Source organism: Sebastes umbrosus, chromosome 13 (assembly GCF_015220745.1).
Source record: "Sebastes umbrosus isolate fSebUmb1 chromosome 13, fSebUmb1.pri, whole genome shotgun sequence".
NCBI classification, from domain to species: Eukaryota; Metazoa; Chordata; class Actinopteri; order Perciformes; family Sebastidae; genus Sebastes; species Sebastes umbrosus.
In genome coordinates, this window is record NC_051281.1 from 19,705,532 (window position 1) to 19,731,531 (window position 26,000).

The 26,000-nt window shown below is 40.9% G+C and overlaps 1 protein-coding gene across 3 annotated transcripts in view; it reads left to right on the plus strand.

Moving 5' to 3' along the window:
- sytl5 (synaptotagmin-like 5) overlaps positions 1 to 26,000 on the plus strand; it is a 42,059-nt gene that overhangs the window by 10,414 nt on the left and 5,645 nt on the right. Inside the window, exons 2-11 of one of the 3 annotated variants that reach the window (XM_037789859.1) lie at positions 13,543 to 13,894; positions 13,978 to 14,193; positions 15,623 to 15,735; positions 15,847 to 15,958; positions 17,279 to 17,425; positions 17,921 to 18,035; positions 18,145 to 18,274; positions 20,750 to 20,850; positions 21,447 to 21,542; positions 24,363 to 24,428. In XM_037789859.1, the coding sequence (XP_037645787.1) occupies positions 13,776 to 13,894; positions 13,978 to 14,193; positions 15,623 to 15,735; positions 15,847 to 15,958; positions 17,279 to 17,425; positions 17,921 to 18,035; positions 18,145 to 18,274; positions 20,750 to 20,850; positions 21,447 to 21,542; positions 24,363 to 24,428 (1,215 nt within the window). In that variant the 5' untranslated portion in view covers positions 13,543 to 13,775. The remainder of the gene's footprint in view (positions 1 to 13,542; positions 13,895 to 13,977; positions 14,194 to 15,622; positions 15,736 to 15,846; positions 15,959 to 17,278; positions 17,426 to 17,920; positions 18,036 to 18,144; positions 18,275 to 20,749; positions 20,851 to 21,446; positions 21,543 to 24,362; positions 24,429 to 26,000) is intronic. The other 2 variants (XM_037789861.1, XM_037789862.1) reach the window with 2 other exon arrangements.

A 26,000-nucleotide genomic window follows, 5' to 3' on the forward strand; every position in this document is an offset into this window, starting at 1 on the left:
ATAAAGCATTAATAAAAATATCAGCTTCATGCACCAGTGAGCACAGTACTGCTGCTGTTTTATCTATGAGGAGGAGAAAAGTTCCTGTTTTGTATTTCTCACACGTTGGTTGGTTTTAAAGGTTGCTGTGACTCCCAGACAAAGTTAACTCGCACTGAAGTCATCACTGAACAGCTCATTTAACTTTCTTGCTCTGTCTCCCCTTAAAGTCCAGATCTGTCTTCCTGGTAGTCTTTTGTTTCTGCAGTCACAACCAACAACGCAACACGACCAAACCAAATCATCCATTTTCCGCCTTTGGCTCTGTGCTCTCTCTCTCTCTCTGCTGGTCTTTGTGGAGGAGTGACAGCCTTTTCCTGAGCCCACGCTGCCCTTTCCTCTTAATTAGTGGGTGAAATGACACAAACAACCCATCAACGCAAGGGCATGAAGCAGCATTCAAATAAGACTGATGCAGGAGAGTTCAGTGAAGGTGAAAGGAACAGAAAGTGGGAGGAGGAGTGCTGGGAGAATAAGAGAGGACAGCTGACAGAAAAGCTCCAGATAAGGTTTTTAGAGGCACTAACTCTGTTGGTTTGTTTTTTTCCTATTTTCTGCTTCATTGAGCCCTGCAGGGAACTGTGGAGACCTACAGGCTGGATAGGTCATTACTGGTGACAGCTCCTGTGAGAGTTGTAATGTTACGGTGGCTGTGACGTGTGCTCCATGACTGCAAGGATGTAATTTTAAATGTTAGTCGTGGTTGGGCAGGAATTGCTTGAAACAATGGTGTTGGTAACACAAACTGAAAACAACTAAATAAAAACAACTCTGAAAGGAAATATTTAAATAATTTACATAAGTAAAAGTAGTAGTAGTAGTAGTAGTATATTGTATATACTATAGGTGGTTGAAGTAGAACTAGTTTTAGTAATTTTGTATACTGGCGCATGGTTTAATTGATAACAATGCATCATAATTCATAAGCGTCATGTTTTGTATGTAAAATAATTTGTAAAATAACTAGTAGCTGAAGCTGTAAGATGTTTTTAGTAAGAATTAAAATATTTCCTTCCAAAATGAAGTGAACTATAAGTATAAAGTGGCATGAAATGAAAATACTAACGTAATACCTCAAAACTGTACTCAAATAAATGTTCTTAGTTACTTTCCACCACTGCTGAAAGGCAACATTACATCAACGTGTGTTTCAATCAGGCGGCTACTTCCGGGTCTGAGAAGTGAATCCAACGCTGAAGTGCCTTAAACTTGCATTATTTCTAACAGCCAGCAGGGGGCAACTCCTCTGGTTGCAATAAGAAGTCTGATTGTATAGAAGTCTATGAGAACATGAGCCTACGTCTCACTTGATTTATTACCTCAGTAAACATTGTAAACATGAGTTTATGGTTTCAATCGCTAGTTTCAAGTCTTCTTCAATACAGCATGATGTTCATTTAGTAAATTATGGTCCCATTTAGAGTCAAACAGACCATAAAGCAGGGTATGCTTTAGGGCGTGGCTACCTTGTGATTGACAGGTCGCTTCCACGGCGTTGTCCGGTCTGGACGTTGTCCGTGTTTTCGTCTTACAACTTTAACCCTTTCATAGTGTGTTTTCAGAAAGTTAATTATGATTTTTGGTGGCCTAGAAATGTCTTATTCAACGTTCGGTTGTACTTACTTCCACCCTCTCGAGTCACTTCAAAAGCCAACATGGGGACGACCAAAAACCAAGATAGCGACGGCCAGAATGCCGAACTCGGGGCTTCAAAACGGCAGTCCACAAACCTTACATACAGTCTATGGTTGGAAATTTCGAGCGCCGCACCACACCAAGGGTAGCACTTCTGCAGAGTTCAAAAGTTCAGTCAAAGTTGGGTTGTACTTAGCTCCACCCTCTCGTGTCACTTCTGGTTCCAAAAAACCAACATAGTGACAGCCAAAAAACCCCAAAATGCCGAACTCGAGGCTTCAAACTGGCAGTCCACAAACCAACGGGTGACGTCACGGTGACTGTGTCCACTTCAGTCTGTGGTTTCCAGATTTCCAAACATTTCTGCTGCTTCAAACAAAGTGCTCATTGGACCTCCTCCACCCACACATTTCCGAAGTCAAAATTGGGTGGGGCTGCAGGTATCAGTATGCTTGAAATGAAGTAGTTTGTATACAACGTACGTCGGAAACCAAAAGAGTTTCTTTTTGTTCCGAACGGCCACACCTCACCCGGGCATCATAGAGAGGGTGGAGACGAGATAATCGTTCAAACGGGGATAATAGCGCACACTTTCTGACTTCTATCTTCATAGAGTTTCATAGTGTTGCTTTCGGCTGTACACACTAAAACTGATGAAAGTAGATGTGTGAAGAACGAAGAAAGGGAGAGAAGTTCAAACCCTACTTTCTCCACACAGCTGGACAATCACTGCAGGAAGTTGGCGTGAATGTTCGATTGTCGCACAAAAGTTGTCTAATGCAGCTTCCCTAATTCCAACTTTGGAAAGGTGTGTGGTATTTCAGACGCTATTCGACCATCCGACAAGCACTTCAGTTGAAGCGTACTGACACTTTGCATCTCCAAACTTTCCGAAATCGACAATCCAACAATAACTTCTAAAAACAAGTGCAACACGATGAATACCTTTCAGGAGAGACAGACAGAAAGTGTGTGATGTTATCCCCATTTGAGCGATTATTGTGCCTCTCTGACAGCCTTCGAGTGAGGCTGTTCGGAGCAACTATGAACACTTTTGCTTTCAGACACTAGGTTGATTCAAGCGTACACCGGCCTTCACAAAATCGACCTTCTCTCCTGTGCTAACACTCATCTCCAGTCCGAGCATGAAAATTTTGTAGACAGCCAGTTTAGAGATTAAATCACAGGATTGGCTGCTGTTCTGGTGGATCTTCCCTTCAGCTGCAGTTTGACATCCCCACCCTCCCCGTAGACTCATAATCAGAGACAAAAGGCCAAATCTGGCGAGGACAGAATGCTAGTCGCTGTTATGCAAAGTGTCAGCCTTGACGGAGGTGAGTTATTCATATCACTGTCGAAAGTTGCTTCATTACCTTCGAGCCAGCCAAGTAATTAAGGTTTCAAATTAGATTCTGATTGACAAACCATGGTGGTCTCTGTGTTTCAGCAGAGTTATTGACACGCAAAGAGACCAGAGGATGAAGAGGAGTGTTTTGCAGACAGGTCTTCGCTTGATTGGCAGTGACACGGACAGTGTGTCTGACAGGTCTTAAGGCTCAGAGAGAGGGTTATTAGTGCACTGCAGTGGTGCGGACATGTTATCTGCCCTGAGGTGTTTCATGTGTGTGTGCGTGTGTGTTTGTGTCAGAGAGCGACAAAGCAAGAGACAGAAAAAGAGACAGACAGAGAGGTCACCACTTCAGTGAAAAGTACACACAGGCAGGGATACTTTCCACTCGAACAAACACGTCATGTATCATTGAACGTGCCGCCTCCTCCATCCCAGTGTCTCTTCCCATAAACCCCTCCAGTCTCCTCTCACACGCCAGATCTCATCTCGAGCTCTCTCTGTGTAGACGATGGCCGCCTATTGATTTCACCTCGCTGTGAACACCGTTGCCACATCCGATCTCAGGAAGCGGATTACATGCAGGGAGATACACGGCTGAGATAGCAGGGGTGAATCTTATTTGCTTCATTTCCTTTAAATTGAGATAAGCTGTGTGCGAGCTGGAAACCATTTTGAGCAACAACAACAACAACGTCAATGTGGATCTTTGTCAGAACCTGCACAGCACTCTCTTGAAAAAGGCATGAAGCAGCGCACTTTCTGCTTTCTAAAGAGCACTCTGGTAACACTAACACTGCTAGTAAATCTGATTGGCCTGCCTCTCTGGGTTTTATGTGAAGAAATCTGAAGAGCTTTGTGCTTCATCTCGTCCTCTTACTTAGAAAAGCAATTGAATTTTATGTCTGCTGAGCGTTGCTGTGCTTTGATCATCGCTACATCTGTCATTGTCATGATATTTCTCCCTTGAATTACTCCTTGAATAAAGGAGTTATAGGCCACTTGACACCCTGCCTGGCTTCATAGTCCAGTTTGTTTTGCTGTCTTGTGTGATTCCTCTTTTCACCGAAGGTAACGGACAAGTAGTGGTTGCTTTTTTCCGAAAGAATTCATGTTTAGATATTGAAAGAAACTACAATAATGGTGGCATTGGCTCATCTTTGTGTTAGTAATCTAGAATAGATGGTTTTATCTTTGCATGAAAAGATAAAGAAAATATTACAAATCAGAACACTAGCAGTAAACAAAGAATTAAATAAAATAAATGAAACATTAAAGCTGCACTAATCAATATTTTTTATAATAACCAAGGACCAAATGTTAAAGTTGTCATTTGTGATGAAAAACCCACAAATAATTATTGCATTTTAGCATCTATCAGCTCATTGTTTTCATTTTACAGCACACAACTTTACTGTTTTGGTTCAGTCTCAGGAGACTAGCTTGTGAAAGTAATGGAGCATTTAGCAGCTAAAAAGTTAAATATTTCCCTCAGGAGTTGGTGGAGACCAAAAATGGAGCTAAAAGAAAGTGAATATTGGACAACTCCAAACTATTACCAATGTTGTCGCATGTCTGCTGGATGTGTTAACGCAACAGATTTTCGGAGGTTGTAGCTGGCACAGTTTTATATTTCATATGAAACTAGAAAGCCTAAGGAAACCATTGTTACCAAGCATGTCATACTAGCTTGGAGGTTCAATAACGCTCCAAAAAGTGCTACATTTTGGTGAGGAAAAACTGACACAGCGTTTTTAAAGGGGTCCCTTGACCTCTGACCTCAAGATATGTGTATGAAAATGGGTTCTATGGGTACCCACGAGTCTCCCCTTTACATACATGCACACTTTATGGTAATCCCATGCAGTTTGGGGCAATATTTTTTAGGCTAAATGCAGTACCTGTGAGGGTTTCTGGACTGTGTTTGTCATTGTTTTGTGTTGTTAATTGATTTCCAATAATACGTACAGTATATACATACATTTGCATAAAGCAAGCATATTTTCCCACTCCCATGTTGATAAAAGATTCAATATTTGACAAATCTCCCTTTCAGGTACATTTTGAACGGATAAGAAATGTGCGTTCAATCATGCGATTAAATATTCTTATCAATTGACAGCCCTAGTAACCTAATTAGACAACTGTATGTTAACAAGTCCGGCATATTAACTTAATGACAAATCAATTAATAAGATTAAGTGAAACATCCTCATTTATCCTTATTTCTACTTACATACTTTCTCTCTTTATTCACCACTAACACAATGTTAAGCCTACAGGGAGAGGTTTATATAACTTTCCCAAATTTACTGTATGTCTTGCGTTCACGTCATCAGACAACTCAAATACTGTGCATTGTTAATCTAACACTACATCCATTAATTTGGGGTTTAAAGGATAAGTCTGGTGATATTCTATGTTTTTGTTGTCAATAAAATCCATGAAAAGATGAAAATCAACAACGTGTTAGTTCGCCTTTCGATACTTTCTGACTTCCCTTTCTTGTCTGTGGCTCTCTGCCTGAAGCCCATTAGTCCGTAATGAAGTCTCTAAAAACAGTTCATGAATATGTACTTTGATTTTTGTAAAAGGCTCAGTAAAGTATAATTAATAATTGTAAATTGAGCAGCCGGGCACTTTAGTGTTTGTTATCTGCAGATTAATAGACATTTGGCAGTGTAGTGAGTATTTACGGCAGCAGGATGTGTATATATGTGGGATTTTATGTGTTTAGTTTTTGGACAACAATGCACCAATGAGAGAAATAAGCAACTACTAATAAGCTCAGGCTTTAGCTACACAGACAATACTCATTAGCAGCATCAATTCATTGTTGGGTTTTGTTCTTTTCATGGAAGTTGTTAACAACAAGAAAAATATAGAATATCACCAGAGTCATCATTTAATTACCTTGAATGACAGATCCAGCATCCAGCACTTCCATATTATTAAGTCGGACACATTGGAGCTTTCAGGAGCTTTCCCAGTTGTAATCACGACTTGAATGTTGATGCGATGAGTAGATTATAGTCAGTGGTAAGCTGGTAATTATGGTAACTCCCACAGAGCATGAAAGCAGCATATTCATGGATGTTGGAAAACAGACCCTACTTTATAGCAGAAACCAAAGCAGAGATACAGTATACATGCTGTATTCTCTGGTGTGTGCCATGGCACTGGTGTAAGCGGCTGTGAGATATGTTATTATGGACCTTTGTTGATGAATAATGTTTTCTACACTTAATGTCTGCCATTGTGTGTGTGAGTAAGTGTGTGTGGACCATATTAAAGCCTGTGTTGGCTGACTGCAGACGGCAGAAGGAGGTCTCTGGCTGAGCTGAAGTGACCTTCTGTTTACTGGTCACCAGAGACGCTCTCTGCCACTCATCATCACTGTCTACCGCCGTCTCACATTAATGATTCAGGAGGAAAACGTACAGCATCCTGTGAATTACCACAGGGGGATTTCAGGGTTATACATTAACACATAGGAGGAGAGCCATGGTTTACCTGAAGAAAACCATTTAGACTGAATAAGGGCTGTTACATGGAACTGGCCATTTGTATAAATTATTAATGATCTGAACACACTGCTCTTCACACCGTCGCAACCTCTGTCAACACTGTGTGGTAGTGAACATGCTGGAAAACGTAAATTATCTGGAAAAGCATCAGCCCCCCAGGAGATGGAGAATCTGCTGACACGAGGTGAAAGAGCTACTCTATGATTTATTCACTATCTTTAAGGCAAAAAAAAGACCCGTGCTGCACCCTCGCTGAAATAACAAGCTGATTAATTTTCAATTTAAAGAGGCTGTGGGTGACCCACATCTCTGCAAAAATACACCACACACCATGTAATGTTCCCTCGACCTCGTTCACCCCACTTTTACTCTCTCACAGGAAGGTTTATTAACCGCACAGAGAGAAAGGTGTGTGATACATATTGAAGTTCAGGAGTGAAGAGGAAGAAATATGAGCTGAGCAGTGTGTTGAAAGAGATGTTAGGGAAAATGAATGTAGGGATCCATCGATCAGCTATACCCGCTTAACCTTTAGAGGGTCTCAGTAGGGTACAGCCTGGACAGGTCACCAGTCAATCACAGGGCTGACACAAAGATACAGATTCACATTCACAATTCAGATAGTTTAGAGTCGCCAATCAACCGAACCTGCATGTCTTTGGACGACGGGAGGAAACCGGATAAAAAACCCACAGGCAAAGGGATGGAAATGCTTCTCTCATTTGCTTCTTAACTTTTTGACTTAGTTCTGATGTAGGCGTATACTCAGACGAATATTGTGTTAAGTGCAACTGAATGCTCACATAACCAAATCACATTCACAAAGACTTCCAGCTAAACCAGTGTTCCGGTTAGCAGCATATTTCTTACATGGAGGACTGATGTTTGTTGATTAAATCACAGGAGCACTGATGGCCAGAGGGGAAAACTTTTTAACATCATGTTGAGACGCTAAAGTGCAGCACTCTAACAATATAATGACATTAAAATGATCACAGGTAACTAACGGGTCTGTGACACTGTGTGAATGAAGCTGCATTTTTAAAGGGTTATATTATATTCTTTGTGTTATAAACAAATCCCATGAAAAGACCAAAACATGTGTCTTTCTGACTTACCAACATTGTCTGTACCACATTTCCTAAATTGTGTGTACTACATTTTCTACATAGTCTATTAAGCCCATTTGTTTCTACTGAATACTCACAAGTGTAGTCTAATTTTTTTTTTTTAAATGCTCAGTAAATTCCTTAAGTAGGTGTATTTTTCAGGAACCGTAACCAAAACAGGAGTAAATAGTGCATTTGTGGGGGACCACTTTTAGCCACAGACTTTTCAACAGGACGGTGTTTGTGGGATTGACTCATAATAAACTACAGTGCCTATGGTCACCGTAATGAAGGAACATGTCACCCAGTGCAACAGTGTGGCTCATTGATGTGTTTTGGACAATTATGGAGGTCTATTACAGAGAAACAAGATAAATCTGCCTTTGGCGACACAGACAGTACTTGTTAGTATGATCAATTCATAAAAATATAAAATATCACCAGACTTTGTGTTGTAAAGCCTCACTGAGCTGTTGTTTCTGACAGGGCTGCTATTTGCAGAGTGCTTCATCCAAAGCCAAACATAACCTGGGTGTAAAAAGCACAAACCTTAGCCTTTTTTGCAGCGTCAGAACATAATAAAATAAAATGAGTCATCTTACACTGTTTTCCCCATAAACTATTTACATTTGAGGGATTTCCCTCAAGCAGAACAGTCCAGTATTGAACTACACACAGTAGGGGTGTAAGAAAATATAAATACATGAGTATAAACTGTCATGTCCATTTTCAAAGCGGTCCCTTGACCTCTGACCTCAAACTATGTGAATGAAAATGGGTTCTATGAGTACCCACGAGTCTCCCCTTTACAGACATGCCCACTTTATGATAATCACACACAGTTTTTTGCATGCAGTATAAGTGTGTTATTTTCGCCGATACTAAAATGGTGTGTTTGAATATTTCTGCATACTGGGGTCCCTAAACAGTTTCGGAATTGTATAAATTGGGTATCACTGTAAAGCTGAGACTCTTGTGGATCCAATGAGTCCTATTGTATTCATGTGTAATGATGTTAGTCCCCACAGTAGTCATTTCAAATAGTGACTCAGAGTTTATATATATGGTGGTGTGTTCTTTATACTATGACAGTTTTCCAAAAATGAGATTTGAAAAAAATCACAATATATCACCTTGCTTACAGTATCGCAATAAATTGCAATACATTGAATCGTTACCCCTGTATCATGATTCGTATCGTATCACCAGATTCTTGCCACTACACAGCCCTAACACACAGTCTGAGATGCAAGTATTGGAGGACTGAAGCTGTTCTGAATGCATCACGTGACCTTGGTTTATGACTTCAAACTCATTTTGCTCTGTATTTCCGTTCCTCTGTCCGCCCACTGATTGTTCAGTAATGATTGTATTTTATTTATAATGTATTTATCCCATGTTCATTTCTCATCCATATCTACTTTCTGCCAACTGGAGCCCAGCTGCTCCCAGCACACCTGTGGTCTTTAATTGGCAGATTGATTCTGCTGTCTGTAAGCCCGGCCACCTGCAGAAAACACCAGACTGACTGGTGGTAAAATGCCACAGAGTTACACAACACCAAGTAGACCACAATGTGGCTTTGTGGCCAGATGTCCCCCGGGTGGAGCACAAACTCAGTGACAAGCGATCCATAACATGTTTGAACAACGTGAATTGTAGAAAAGATGAACACGTTCCCTGCGCTGTGTCGAGAGAGCAAAGTGAGTCACCGCGCCTCGCTCGGAGCTACGTTATTAGTGCAGAGCTGAGAAGTGAGTGTGTTTCCTCCGCTGCTCAGAAGTCAAAGTTTAACCGTCTCCTGACTTGTGTTTACTCAGGGCAGAGAGAGCGGTAGCGGGAATGTGTGCAGTGTGTACTCAGGGAGGGCCGCGTCAGGACACACGCCTACTGCAGCACACAATTCAAACTCTGAGATACTGTTGTGCTCTCACAGCACGACTGTAATATAAAAGAGGCTCAGATAAATATTAGTTTCGCTTTATTGATGTTGCTGACTAAGTATAAGTCATCCCAGTACGTCAGAAGTATCACGAGGCACTGTTGCTTGGCTGCCAGGATTTTCTGTGTTTTGACTTCCTGTTTAATATACACCACTACTGGCCAGTTTATTAAACCCAGCTAAAACTAAAGCAGTCTAATACAACAGTCTTTCAATAAATCCTACTATCAGGAAGGTTATGATGTTCATTTTTGTTGAAATTGTTTTGGAGAGGTGTTGATTCAACTTTATGTCATTTTTTGAATTGTTTTGTGTTATAGCCTTCTGAGCAGTGTTTCTTATATTTTATATTTTGTCCGTCAGATTTCTATGAATGAGGGCACACTAAATATTAGAAGCACCACAAACCACATCCTCTCTATAACAGTTTCAACACAAACTGAACTTTAACCTTCATGAAGGTAGGATTTATTGCAGGACTGTTGGGCAATAATTCATTATGATAATTTATCATCTTTCAATAGAAATGTATTGTGATAAAATCAGACATTGAGATATCGTGACACACAATTGCGTTGTCTAGATGATAACATACTAACTTAAATTTCTCAGAAAACTTGATGTGAATAATTTTGAGGGAATATCATTTGAAGATTGCGGTTTTGTTTTTACATCACACTTTACATTACCATGTTCATTTCGCACTAAAGTTCCTAATTAAATTAGAAAATACTATACTATTTATTTATTGAATTACCAGAGAAGACGCTATAACGTGATATACTGTATATCGTCATGGAGATATGAAATGACCTAAATCACCCAGCCCTAATGACCTTCGTTTTAGCTGGTGCACCTAATGAACCGGCAACTGAGTGTATATTTAAAAAATTCATTCAATGCAAATTCTGTTGTTCTCACTTCAGTCTATGCAATGTAATGAATATGCTCATAATGTTTCAAGGCCAGATCTCTGACTTTTATTTTAGAAGATATATTGTGTTGTCTGAATGTTTGCAGAAGTGGATCAGTTGAACCACTTGAACTGTAGCTCTGTCTCACACAGACACTGAGAGTGTTTGTCTGAGGACAACTGCATGTGTTTGTGTATTTCAATCAGTAAGTCGGAGCACAAACTCAGTAAGTCAGAAAGACTACCCTGGCGTTTCATTTAGTGCCACCATCAGGTCAAAATGTCTCCAATATCTATAAATTAATATAAATATATGCCAAACTCATCACATTCTCATCAGCCTCAGCTGTACTTTGTGTTTAGTCTATGGTTTAGTGCTAATTAGTGAATGTTGGCATGCTAGCACACTAAAATAAGATGATGAACATGCTTAACATCAGCATTTTAGCGTTGTCATTGTGAGCATGTTAGCTTGCTGACGTTAGCTTTCAGCTCAAAGCACCACTGTGCCTAAATACCAGTGGGCTACCTCCGGGTCTGAAAAGTGAAGCCAATGCTGAAGTGTCTTAAAGTTGCATTCTTTCTAACAGCCAGCAGGAGGCGACTCCTCTGGTTGCAAAAAGAAGTCAGTTTGTATAGAAGTCTATGAGAAAATGAGCCTACTTCTCACTTGATTTATTACCTCAGTAAACATTGTAAACATGAGTTTATGGTTTCAATCGCTAGTTTCAAGTCTTCTTCAATACAGCATGATGTTCATTTAGTAAATCATGGTCCCATTTAGAGTCAAATAGACCATAAAGCAGGGTAGGATTTTGTCCTTTCACACTGTGTTTTCAGTTCATGACGTTACGGTGACTACGTGCACTTCTTATCTACAGTCTTTGCTAAACACAGCCTCACAGAGCTGCTAGCATGGCTGTAAACTATTGTTCCAAAAGAAGTCACAGTCAGAGTTATCTGTACTCAGCAGGTTGAGTCTTTTAAATGCAAAGGTAAATCGTTATTATTTCCTCTATTAAATCCTCATCTCACACCCAAGGTGAAGGAAAATCTTTTCATTGGCTACAATGCAGCTGCAGTTCAGCTTAAAATGCTATAATCGCTGATGTCACGGTGTGCCTTTGGTTGCAAATGAAGCTGAGATGATGTCTGCCGGTTCATTAGTGCTAATTCATGTAAAGTGAAGGGAAGAGGCGAGAGAAGAAAGGAGGAGGATGAAAGCGACGGTAATGAATAAGGACTGAAGGAGGCTGGTGTGGGCTTATGCAGATCCCTCCACTCCATTCAATTTTTATTTCCCAACTTCATTTACACAACTGCACTGGCAGAATTTTGTCCCTCTCCTGGGCGTCTCCTATAATCCCATGTATATTAGTTTCTGATTTTCATGCTCGGTTTTATTGACAGCTTAGAAAGTAATTTTAGTGCAAATCAACTTATTCACGGTAGTTCACGTAATCAGGCTCCGCAGTTAGATTGAGAATCTAGTCTGTGTGTGTGTGTTTTCTTGTATAGCATTCAAATCCTATAATTTCTCTGAGTAACAGTGGCATCAGAGGAAATCAAGGACACTAAATAGTTCCACAGCACAGCTAGGAGTGATAGTTTTACTGCTTTACACTGTTCCCTATGGACCATTTATGATAATACAAGCTGCCATAACTCATGTCATAGAGCCATTAACCATAAGATTGGTGGTTCGATCCCTGGCTCCTTCTGTCCATAAGTCGTAGTAGTAAGATATTGAGCTGCAAACTGCTCAAGATGAGTGTCACACCGGGGAAAACAAGAGTCTACAACAATGCTAGTATATCTGTGAGACTCTACTTAGGCACAGCACTGCTTTGAGTAAAGGTGCTACATTTGATATCCATTGCATTAATATAGCAGCAAACAACTATTTGTAAAGATATAATGTTAATGGAGTAACGTCTACCTGAGCAGAGAATGAAGTCCCTCTACCTCTGTGTGTGTTGTGATCCGAGCTTCTCCTTGCTTTGTTGTCATAACCGGGCCGGCCTTGCGTGCTTTTAGTGCATGTTTGTGCATGTGAGCGTGCCCCACTGGCTAGCGCACAGCCGCTGCTCTGCACTGCTCTCATACGGGGGTTATAGCCGATAGCGCTGTCCCGACTAACGGCGTTGTCGAGGAAGCGTAGCACCCACCCTTTGGTTCCCCTTCAGGTAAAGTTTTTAGCTCTGTCAGCATTTTCGCCATCGTTTGCACTATTTAACGCTGTTAGCATCGTTAGCTGCGAGCTGCCGGCTTGTCGTCACCATGTTGAGAGCCGTTGAGAGGCAATATTTAGCACCTTTAAACGCTAACATTCTTAAAATGAAAATGCTAACACGCTGATGTTTATCAGGAATTGTTTTCTGTGTCCATCCCCTTATTTTAGTGTGTTAGCATGCAGTTTTGTGTCATAAAGAAAAGTATTATACAAACTGAAATTTTATCATGATGATGGCACCAAATGAAAAGTAAAGGTATCAACAAAGTTATTACAATTTATCCTGGGGTTGGGGGTTTTATGGATATTTGTATCAAATTTCATTGCGATCCATCCAAGTTGTTAAGATATTTCAGTCTAGACCAAAGTGGAGGGCCAAAAGACTGACACTTCCATCCCTGGAGCCTCGCCACTGGCACGGCTAAAATGTCAGATGAATGTTATGTTGCTGTGTGCATTCATTGGCATGCAGGTGTGCAGATAATTAGAACAAGTCTTGTCATGAATTTCAGGGAAAGATAGAGCTTTGCTAATAGAAGCTGAGAAATGTGGGTGTTGTGCTCTGAATGTCAGGCTTGGAGCCTAATTGGGAAGTTGTTAAGCGGCTGTGGAGCTGTCAAATGTCTACCAATTACTTGTGCTTCCTCTTGTGATCCTGTAAATCATTGTCTTATGTTAATTAATGCTTTTTACATTAGGAAAAATACAAGCACGTTAACCAGGACTTTTATTGACAACCCATTTAACTGGGATTGTTATTCATGACTTTCCCTTGTGTCTGTTTGATCTCACCTAGGTTTCCTGAGAGCGGTCGCCTCCTGTCAGCTTCCCTCAGAAACAGAACATCAGAGGAAACACTGGAGGGAAGAAGTTCAGACTATGCCAGCGCTGAAACAGCAACAACCTTATCGTTAGCAGAACATTACAGAAAGAGGAGATTTTTGCAGCATCATGTAGTTCTGTCTGACTTCCTCCCTGCAACATCTTTGCTTGGCTGATTTCATCAGCCGAGTGTTGACTAAGGGACCAATGGAGCAGGACGGGGAGGATCTGAACCTCTCCTTTCTGCTGGAACATGAAAGAGACATGATCCTGAAGGTGCTGCAGAAAGACGAGAAATTGAGGAAACGAGAGGAGAAGAGGATACGGTGAGGACTTTGAACTCACGTTCATCTCACTCTGAGTTCTCTTAATGTCCCTTCATGTTTTCTTTTTTTCCCCTTTCCTACAGGAAGCTGAAGAATGAGCTCCTGGAGATCAAACGAAAAGGTACCCGTCGACCCCAGGAGCTGGGGGAGCGACAGTGCGCTCGCTGCCTGAAGAGTTTGGGTCTCATCTTCGACCGCGGAGATCTCTGTGAGGAGTGTCGGCTGCGCGTCTGCAGCGACTGCCGTGTTACATCTCCCAAGGAACGCCAGTGGAGGTGTAACGTTTGTGCCAAGATCTCGTAAGTACGACGCCTTCAGGGACCAAAACAGCTCACTGTTTACAGGAGGAATGGATGCCAGATGGTTTGGATCAGATGGTTAATGACACCACATCTGTCTCCATTTGTCTGTGAGGGCCTCAGGTGTTTCAGTACTGTCATCCTCTATAGGGCTTAACAGAATAATACCCAAACACCCAAAAAAAAACCCACTAAAGAGCTTCTTCCGTGGCGCCCACTGTGGGGACCACTCGTTTATTCTAGACAAAGAGGAATTGTGAGGTATTTACAGCTCTGCTACAATGAACTGACTAAATCATTACTGGTAAACGTCAGGGTTTGGTGTCTGTTCTTGAGAATCGATTAACAGTCACTCTGCACATTCAACATTCACACAGTAAAAAAGAAATCAATCCCAGAAATAGTAGAGATACCAAGTTCTCCACCGCCGCCAGTCTGAATAATCACACTGTGACCACAAGATGTTTTTGAGTAAAGTGCAAGGAGTAAAACTTTTCTCAAATCTTGCTTGTGTGCAAATGTTTTTGCTCTCTCCACCTACACACGTAACCCACAGCTAAAGTTTGCATGCAGAAAATCATCAACTGAAACTCGAGCAGACGAAGCAGAAGGAGAGAAAGTGGTTACAATAGTCACTCTTCATCCAGGGTAACAAAAAGGGCCTGAGGAAAACTTTGTTTACAAAGGTCTTGAATATTTTTGTAGCCTGCAGCAGGCAGTATAATGTTTTTGTGAAGAAATATCCCCAGTACAATAGTTTACACCTCTGAGCATACTGTAAGCTATGTAAAATTAATATGTGGGCATTATTATAGCAGCAAACAACTATTTGCTATGTAAAGATGTAGAGGAGTAAAATCTACCTGAGCAGAGAATGAAGTCGCTCTTCCTCTGTGTGTGTTGTAATCAGAGCTTCTCCTTGCTTACATCGCCAGGCCGTCAAGCGTACCTTTTAGTGCATGTTCGTGCATGTGAGCATGCCCCACTGGCTAACTCACGGCCACCGCTCTGCACTGATACTGTGGCTACAACTGATAACGCCTTACTAACCGACAGCAGCGTTGCGGAAGTGTAGCACATCCGGTTCCCCCTCAGGTTAACACTGTTAGCTCTGTCAGCACTTTCGCCCTTGTTTTCACTGTTAGCACGTTAGCTGCGCTCCGCCGGCTCGCTGTTGCCATGATGAGAGCCGTTGGGAGGCAACAGAAATGCTCCCAATCCCGTATTTAGCATCTTTAATGATATTATTAGGAATTATTGTTATATACAGCTGGTACTGACAACAATGTGACATCAATACCTTCATGCACTCGGTAAACAATTATATCATCCCTACTGGTTTGTTGATATTTTTCGTACTTTGGCCGGTATCATTCAATATGATATTGACATAACACTGATGAGTAATAGGTGGACGGTGTGTTTGCAGGGAGCTGAAGGTGGTGACAGGAGAGTGGTTCCTGGAGGAGCGGTCCAAGCGATTTGAGCAGGGAGTGCCGAGCGGCGACGTGATCAAACAGACAATCATGAGTAGTCCGATCAGTGAGTTTCACCGCTAATGTTCTGTTACCCAAACCATATAGATTAGGTGGAGTAGTGTAGGCTACATGTTGATTTTATCAATGTATTCTTGATCTTGTTTTGGATCACCAGTCACAGAGAAAAAGTCGACAGAAAACCTGTCAGCCCCTTTGGAGTCAGAGAAAGCCGACACCCCGAGATCCAAGAGAAGTGCAATACTCAACATCGGTGCCAGGAGGAAAGCGTAAGTTGTGGAAATAGAATACAAAACAGCTCAATTTATGGTCATGCAAACACATACGCTTTCTGAATATTAGTGGGTTTACTCTATGAATTACACAACATGAAAACATGAGATATGCAGTGAACAGTGTGGACAGGATGAAATCAACTCAAACCGCATTTGAAAGAAGTCTGCAGTGTGTTGAGGACTCGCCTCAGTACGAAGACATTAGAAAAGATCAGGGAGATGTTCATTTGATTTTACAGAGACCCTGAATGCATTTTAAAATACATTTGGCAAAGCAACACGGCAGTAATTGGATTGTGCTTGCTAGAATCGCTCCTCATCTTGGCTGCACTAATGGTTCCTGAAGGCATCACAGTAATTCAGGCAAAGAAGCCATATAAACAAGTAACTTCAAAATAACAAGAAGCTGTGATCATTTTACCAGAGTGGTGGCTGCTGACGACTTTCTGACTAATCAATTAAATAACCCATTATTAGGAAAATAATAAACATCACTGCAGGAATGTTTAATATTTAGAATAGTGTTCCTGCATCCTGTATACAATTTTAGAATAAGGAAGCACTTACAGAGAAAAAGGTTGATTTAAAAAAAAAAAAAATCTGCATATGATTTCATCAAAATTCACATACAGTAGTGATAGAAAATGATGGGATTCATATGCCAGAATTTTGACAATCAATTATGTATATCGAGAAAAAGTTTTAAAACATTCTTGCAATGTTAAGAAATACGTCAGCCACACTATAGTTGCTCTGTGAAGTTGTACTTAGGCACATCTGTGCATTGAGCTAAATGTTAATGTCACATGCTACATTAACATGTTCACAACAACAATGTTGACATGTTGATGTTTGTTGTAGCTGATTGTTAACATGCAAACAATTGCTAATTAGCACACAAAGTTCAGCTGAGACTGATGATAATGTAAATAGTTAGTGACAAATAAAGACTTTGACCTGATGATGGCACTAAAAGTAGGGTTAATCTTCTGGAGACCATGAATGTACAAAATGTATATTTGAGTCTGGACCAAAGTACCATCCAACTGATCAACATTGCCATCCTTTTTATATCGTGCTCACTAACAAAAAATAGACACAAACAGGACAGAAAACAACCTACTTAGTGGAAATAATTAATCATAATAATGTACCATCCCTAACTACATTTCCTCTGCAGGATGCAAACTGTGGAGTTGTGATCGAGATGTTCTTGATAAAGCAGAGAGACACAGTGTAATAACTCTGCAATAATGGACATGAATATCTCCAGTAGATAACAGACTCCATGTGTGTGTGTGTGTGTGTGTGCAGAAGGATGAAGATGGATAAAAAAGGCAGCCGACTGACCTTGAAGCCGGAGAACGGAGTCGACAACGTCAGTGACAGATCTCCATCTTCAGATGGCGATGCTCAAAGCGTACGGAGTGTTCGCTCTGCTCCGAGTCCGCGTTCAAACAGGTGTCCATCCACACTACCTGCATACAAATATTTACCATGTCAAATTATATTTTTTATTATCAAAATACAGCTACACAAATATCTACTGAGAAAGGAAAATGCAAAAATAACACTTCCTCAACATCACATCATCATTTAAATTTAATGTGAACCATCAGTTCACATTAACACAGTTTTTGCTTTGAGCTCTAAAAAAGGTTTTTCGATAGATAATCTCTCAGCACTGGTGCAGCCTTGTGTCAGTATCTACATCTAGTTTAAAACTGGGTTATATCTGTTTGAAAAGTGAACACTTGCAGGCATCAAGGCCAAACATTTTGAAAAAGAAATAAACGTCAAAGAAAAATCAAGTGATACGTCAGTGACAAAGCGCCTCAGGCAGGTTGCTTCCCAGAAGTGTTAAGACTTCCATTGATGTTATTTCATGATGACAGATGAAGGCAACATCAAGGGTGTTGAATACCTGCTGATGACTGGTTCCTCTCTGGTTTTCAGGGGCGGTGCGGTGGCCTTGGAGTCCTCAGGGATGCCCACGGTACCCAACAACCTGCGTTCCCAAATTACAACTCCGGACAGATCCTCCACTCCCAGCGACAACCGGAGGGTCAGGGTCAGCAACTGATACACACAAACACACATACAGCAAAACACTGGGGACAACTGTGCAGATTACATTTTAACAGCTTAGTTGTGTTGGATTTTTTTTTTTTTTCACGCAGCCTGACGGAGCGGAGAGCGTCGCCAGTGTACACTCCAGTGACAGTGCGGCTGAGAAAAAAGCCCCCGGCCATCACAGGACAGATTCGGGCGCCCCGACCATTTCTGTGTCCAGGGCCTCGGTTTCATCAGGTATTTTTTTTGCTTCACATTTGAGCGACGTGACTCCTGCTGTTGTCTCACAGCGTCACAGCTCACGCACAAACATTTCAATATCTGAATCACAGTTTCGGGATGTGTTAGAGGCATCAGTATCATATCAAAGGTGATGTTAGACAGCTTAACCAGAGCTGTGCAAAAATACTCTCCAACTTAGACCTCGTAGAGGACGGAATTCTCCTTCTGTGTAGAGCAGATGTCACGTCTTCACAAATAAGACTATTAACTTACACCTCTGTCACTGTCTGCTGCTCTTCTTTATGTGTTGAACTCTCTTTTTTTTTTAAGTGTAATCTCCTCCACTTTGTCTCTCGCAGTGTCAGACCCTTTATCTCCACTAGTAGCAGCTGCTAAGAGAAGTGTGTCAGGATTTTTTGAAATGGCTTCGATTAGTGTCGTTAGCTGCTGAGTGAGGATCCCCACTCACACCCACATATGTGTCAGACCATATGTTCAGTATTATACTGTATACTAACCATTTTGTTTTGTCGCATTGTATTTCCAGTTTTAGGATGTATTTTTATTTTTATCCCAGTACTTTTTCTATAATTTTATTCATAGACTTGTGCCTGACTATATGGTTGATGTGCTCCAGTTCGTCCCTGGAGGAGTCCTCAGATCTTCATGCTCTGATTCTCGCTGTTTCAAAATCTCAGACAAAGACTTATGGTAAAGCTGCCTCCTGCAGATTTGCCAGCTTATTTACACTTTTAATCAAATTTCTAAATCTAACTCCACTTCACTGCCTGTATATGTATTTTAGAAAACTTCAGTATTTTGTGAAATACACCCCTCAAAGTATGAAGCTAGAGCCGCGCGGTGATTATTTGCTTAGTATAAAGACTGTTATGCAAAAGTATGCCTTCCAGCTCTAAACTGTTACAAATAACACCATTATGTGTAAACATTTGTTTAATCCGTACACAAACAATCTTTTTAAAACCAAAAACACAAGCATAAGTGTAAGGACATGATATAAACAAAATGACATAAACTGCAGTCAGCAGCATGTCCGACTAACTAAGAATCCCTTAAAACAACCTCCTTAATTCACCTCTGAATACCATAGACTGTATATAAAGATGGACGACATGACAGCTCCCCAAAAGTGAAGCTCAAACATCTCAATCGCCCCCTGGTGGCTGGCTGCAGTATAGGTCATAAATCCTGCCACCTCCATGTTAGCGGATGGGACGTGGGCCAAACTAAAAAGTAAAAGTACACGTCAAATACATTTTTCCCAAAGATGATTTTTGTCATTTTAGGTAGTTCTTATCACTGATGTATGTTCACGAGTTCAAGTGTGGTTTTAATGAGTTATTTGATGCTATAAAAAGGGGGTGAGACGTCATGATTGACAGCTGTGAGAATCTCTTGCTGACAAGCTGCAGCCGTGCTCGGCTCGCGGTTGGTTCATGCGGGTGACCTCGATGCCGCGGATCCACCGCCCGATCACTACTGCGCAGACTCTGGCTCCAAATGACGTCAAAATCTCAAGATGTCAGCTCCTATATCCGCGATATTTTGGCTTCACTTCTGTACAGTGTGAGGAAGTGGAGACGCGTCGTCCATCTTTGTATACAGTCTATGCTGAAAACATACCGAACCCTTTAATCTTAGATTAAGGTGTTTAGCATGGTAGCCAGATATCCCCTTAATTTGTCCATTACTTTGAAAAGTTAGTCCTCATCCTTAAAGTTTTTTCTCTTATAAAATGTTAAAAGTGACAATATGCTGTTATGTACTGTACATAGATCAACTAGTGTGATATCATGAATCTACTCATCAAATTCATATTTTAGAAGTCTGCTAAAAATATTAAAAAGTCAGCCGTAGATAACGTTTTCAACCAACTCATGGAGCTAACGTTATCTTTATTAGATAACTACAGCTGCTAAAATCTGCCAGAGGACCCTTGTCATTTCAGATGAGGCGCCTGCTTTTCTCTACTGCTGTCAAAAATCAGGGATCCAATGTTTAAAAAATTATAATGAATTTTGAGAGGTAATCTGCAGCCGGTAACAAACGTACAGTATGTGCTGTATGACAACGGAAAGCTCGACAGTAGCTTCCTGAGTCTAGCCCCTTTCACTTAACGAAAAGACACAAGAGATGGTTTCTATCTTTTCATCTCAACTCTCGGCAAGAAAGCTAAGCCTCAGGATATTATAACTGTTGAGCTATTATCAGCTCTTTCTTTCTAATTGCTCTCAGTTTACTCCCAATGTAAAGCAGCTCTAAATTTGGTTTTTCATTATTATTATTACATGGAGAGTAAACTTGCACACATTCATGACGTTCACACAACGTGGTGATAATCATTAGTTCTCTCTCTCTTTCACTGTCTGCTTGCCTTCCAGCCCCTCACTCCCTTCAAACAGCATCTTTGAAACTACTTTTCTTTTTTTTGTCTTTCTCACTCCTCCTCTGCATCCCTCCCTGCACCAGATCACAGTCGCTCAGACATGGACCTGTCAGCTCCTGGTTCTGAACCCAGCGACGACGCCTTCAGTCTCAGGAGCCGTTCGGTCCCCGGGCTCAACGAAGCAGTAAGCAGCATCCACCCGTCCCTTCTTCCTCCTTCTGCTGCATCCCTGCACACTGATCACATATTTCACAGCGAAAACACATATTTCACAGCAAAAGCACACAGCCTGTTTTTTGTCCCCTTTTAAATACATACATCTACTATACTGTGTGTCCGTATTGAGCTCAGGATCTGAGCAGATGAACTGATGCGTCAGATGTGGGGCTGAATGTTAATTTCACTTCAGAGCTCACTTCAAAGAGCATGACAAGCATCTAAACGGCTGTAGGCTGCAAACAGGTGGAGGATCCGATGGTCGGTATAGGGCTGCTTTGTCTTTGTGTTTACTGACTGGTCATTTGCATTTTTTACACATCCATTCATGCTCACAACTTTACTGTAAACCCAATGGCATTGTGATTTTTCCCGTGAAAAACAAGTAAACAAATTACCACACTCCTGTCCTGACTTGTCTGGTTGAATTTATGGAAGCTGGCTGCATCCGCCCACACAGAGCTGCTGTGTGGAAAACTGTGCAAACGTACAAAGACACTTTGGCCAGCTTCCCAGATGCCGTCTCTTTTTTTTTTTATTAAATCTGAATGCTGTCATCCGCAGGAGTTTTCTGATGAGGATGCGGAGGAAGACATCGACGCCCTGATGTCGCTTCACAGCAAGACTGCCAGCCGACGCCTCAGCAACGCACAGTCAACGGTAACGCCCATGTTAAACCTACAGTAGTACAAACACAAAACATTTTAAAAACAGATTCTGGGAAGTCCTGTATGTTCACATACACTACAAACATGTTCATCCTACTCTCACCTGACGTGTGAGTCAGACGTTTATGTTCTGTTGTTGACTGTGTAAACATAGTCTGAGCTTTGAGGGCAGCTTGCGTTGCGAACACCTCCCTCTGCTGCTGCACGCTTAGGAAGCCTGCTGCATTTACATAAACTAACTTGACTCGTAGTATCATAATGTGAAGATGTTGTGTGTGTGAGAATATCATGTTGCAGAAACATAGTTTAAGGTAGGTTAATGTAGAGTATGTTTTTTTTTTTTTAAGGTAGATGCTATTTGCACCCGACCCGGGCACACATTAGATACTGTATGTGTATATGTACTGTATGTATATTTTTCTTAAACTTAACCAAGTAGTTTTGTTGCCTAAACCTAACCAAACTGCGACTGAAAAAAATAATAATTTAAAAAACAGTAAATAATAATTCAACTAAGTGAAAAATAGGCTTTTCACAGAACTCGAATCCTGTTCTCTGCCGTGTTAAGTCCTGAGTTTGACCCATTCATCCGCTACAACCAACGCTTTGCATGTACTTTGTCGCTGTTTATATTACTACTACTATTAGCAGATGTAAATAGCCGAATAGCCGTTGTGGTTATTCTCACCCAGGTGCAAATAATACACTTTTTTAATCACATTATATGGTAGATTAACCTACATCATATCTCACGTAGCCCCTAGTGGTATCTAGCTATGCAGATAGTTTTATGTGCCCAAGTTTTTAGATATGTGTGTCGGTGCTGTTATGTATTATCACACATCTTAAATTATTACCCTTTTTTACCTGACTTGGTTTCACATTTTTACACTTGAAGCCGTGAGCACAGCTGGCTTGGTCACTCGGTCTATAAAGTACTTAGTCTGGCAGAAAATCCAGTTATTCAAATGACCTAAATAATTGGTTTATTTCCCGACTCGTGCCGTGTTCATTGTTCAGTGTTTGTGTTTGTGTGAAATTTGAGAACAGCATAAGACAACAGGCGTCCTGCCTGTCTGACATTTATCATGTCATCTCATCAATGACAGATAACAGCCGTCACTGAGCTGCTGTTTTCAGTATGAATGGAAGTGGAAGGAGGTGATGAGGGACATTATGCAGATAGCTGAGTCTGCCATTGAATGGAGCTATAATAAACTCAGCCCGTTGTTACATGATTCACCTCATTGAGGGTTTTGGATAGACAATGAAAGCACAACTGAAGTAGTATTAGTGGTATTAGTTCCATTTGTATTTCTATCACCGGTTAGATTATGTTTTTCTAGCTTTAGAGGAACCTTATTTATATTTTATCACTTGAGCAACACAAAACAGTTGCCAGTTTATTAGGTACACCTAGCTAAAACTAAAGCAGTCTGATTCAACAGTCTGTAGTCAGTCCTGCCTTCATGAAGGTTATAATGTTCAGTTTTTGTTGAAACTGTTGTCGATTCAACTTCATGGTCATTATGGAGGATGTAGTTTGTGGTGTTGTTGAGTTGTATTGCATTATACTGAGAGGTGTTTTTGTTATTTTGCCTATTCTCACTGATATAAATGGAGTGGACAAAATAATAGAAACACCTGTTAGTATAACAGCTGAGACTGATGGGAATGGTATTAGTTTTGTATGTTTTATGGTAATAAAACAAGTAGTGGACAAATTACAGCCATCCAATTGTTGTCAAGGCACTCAAAACCAAAAATATCAACCAGCAGGTGGAGCTAGATGAAAATTCAATTCCTTACAAAATTTAATGGCAATCCATCCAATAGTGGTTGAGATATTTAAGTCTAAAATCTATTCTATATATACTGTATATGTGTGTGTGTCCTTGTACATAGTGAGGACATTTTGGCCGGTCCTCACTTCTTCAAAGGCCTGTTTGAGGGTTCAGACTTGGTTTTATGGTTCAGGTTAGAATTAGGGTTGGGCTTAGGCATTTAGTTGTGATTGTTAAGGTTCAACATATCCTCATACAGCGGTTCATATCATATCTTACGAAAAGGTATTCCTCATTTTTCATGTGTTTTCCAGTAAATGTCCAACAAAACTTCCGTCTTCAGTGGAAAAAACTTGGTTAGGTTAAGGCAACAAAACGACTTAGTTAGGTTTAGGAAAAGATTGTGGTTTGGGTTAAAATAACTCAGGAAGTGGTGTAACTTAAGTATGGAAGTTACGTGACAAACAGATCGACATTGACTTCATGGTGTACGAACACCGGCATCCTGGGCAAAAGTACGATCTTTTTTGACTCACCCATCCACCCTGACCTCCTCCCTATGCAGAACTAAATACTCTATACTTCCTGGTTCACAATTTCATGGATTACATACAAATTGATTTTGTGGGATATATACACACTACTATTCGTAGGTATAGCTGCGAGATGTGTATGAGAACAGTCTTTAAGGTTAAGGTAAGGGGCTAGGGAATGCATTATGTCCGTGTGGGTCCTCACAAAGATAGAAGTACGGGGATGTGAGTGTGTGAGTGTGTCCAGTGGTTGTAATCTCTGTGGTTTCATCTGATAATCACCATGGTAACCGTGTGTAATGTGTTTTCTGGCTGTGCTCCTGTAGACGGGGTTTCTGCAGCTCCTCCTCGGGGGCCGGGGGGTCTGTGCTCGGGGTCTGCCTCTATCACTAACACATCAAAGAGCTCAGATCTGTCTCCTTCTCCTCTTTTTCCTTCTTTCCTTCCTTCCTTTCCCCGTTTATCTCTCTATGTCATGAATGAATCTGCTGCTAGGCTTCCACTCCTTGCTCAGAGAGAAGGTGGGGATACCTCAATATCCCCGACTCGGATGCTGAGACTGTAAGTCTCCCCTTTCCACATTTGTGCATGCATTTATATTCACCACAACATTATAGAACAGAAAAAATGCAGCAGAAAATCACCAAATATTACATACGACATTCATTAATGGTTACTGAGTTTTCCTGATATATTCAGTTTGTGCTCATACTTGGTTTTTAAATGTGCTGGTAGCTACATCTATTTCCATTAAGTCTGAGCTCCTCGCATTAAACTTCTAGTCATTAATCACGCTGGCCCCCAGCAGGATATAAATGGGGTAGACTTTCCAGTAGATGAAGCACAGTGTGGCTCAATTCTGGCTTTGTTTCCTCAGCGCTCTCCAGACAGCAATACTATTATCAGTGGATTATACCAGTTAAATCCTGTCCAGAGCTACAATAGTCATGTGTGCCAGACAAAATTACCTGCAGTGGTTGTGCTCATTCGGAGTCTTTTGTTCGTGAAATAGGTTTTGCAGGTACACAATATGAGGAGTCTTCAAGCTCTCTAATTCGGCAATCTATAAAAGTCACTGTGCGACAGTCAATGTGAAGTAAACTTTCTGGATGTTACTGGTCATAATAACACCACGTGATTGACAGCTTTCGCTCTTTTTACAAACATAAGCAATTTGAAGACTTCATCTTGAGCTCTAGAAAACTGTGACATGTATTTTCCTCTATTTTCTGACATTTTAAAGACCAATCGATTAATAAGGTTATTCAAGAAAATGATTAGCAGGTTGATCGATAAGGAATGATGTAGAGATGTTCGATACCGAGTACCGATCCAATACCAGACAGTGATAAATATAATATCTTCATTATTTTTTGGGCTATCTTTGTGGAATATATCTCGTCGTTGGAAAGCAGTTTGTAACGTTTGCTGCTGCGGTTGCGTCCTTTTTTTGCCCCTTCCTAGTCACCGTGCTCTTTGGCGTGATGAGTCTTCAAATGCTTTATAAGATTGCTGGTGTTGAAATTGGCAACACTACTGCCACCCCTCGAAAAGGAAGCCTTACATACTGTACATATCGCTGTTTTACTTGTTGATTTTCCACTGTGAAATATTGGCAATTAGCTCACATTTTCCTCGCTCTGACTACCGTTACACTCTCCACGACGTACTGTTGTTGTTTGCTATTGTCACGTGACAAACTACTTGCAATCGGTTCTTCTTCGCTGCTCTAAAACAGTAGTTGCCAGTGGCAGCCATGATACATCCAGGGTGACAACACAGTAAAGACTACTGTTTTGGAGTGGCGAAGAAGAATTGATTTCCAGTTAAAAAAGTTTTTTTCTGGGTTAATAAATGATGGTATTGGATTGGTACATAGCGATTCGCGAATACCCGATACCGAATTTTGGGCATTTCCGATACTGGTATCGGTATCGGAACAAGTCTAGAATAATGGTTAGTTGTAGTCCTACTTGCACGTTTTATTTTGCAATCCAACTAAAACATCAACAATAGTAATGAGATGAAAAATACAGCCTATTGTGGTAGAGGGGTCGACCAAAATAAGTGACTTTCTTAGAAAGAGAAAGAAACATGTTATAATGAGAGAACCTATAATAGCATAAATCCCAC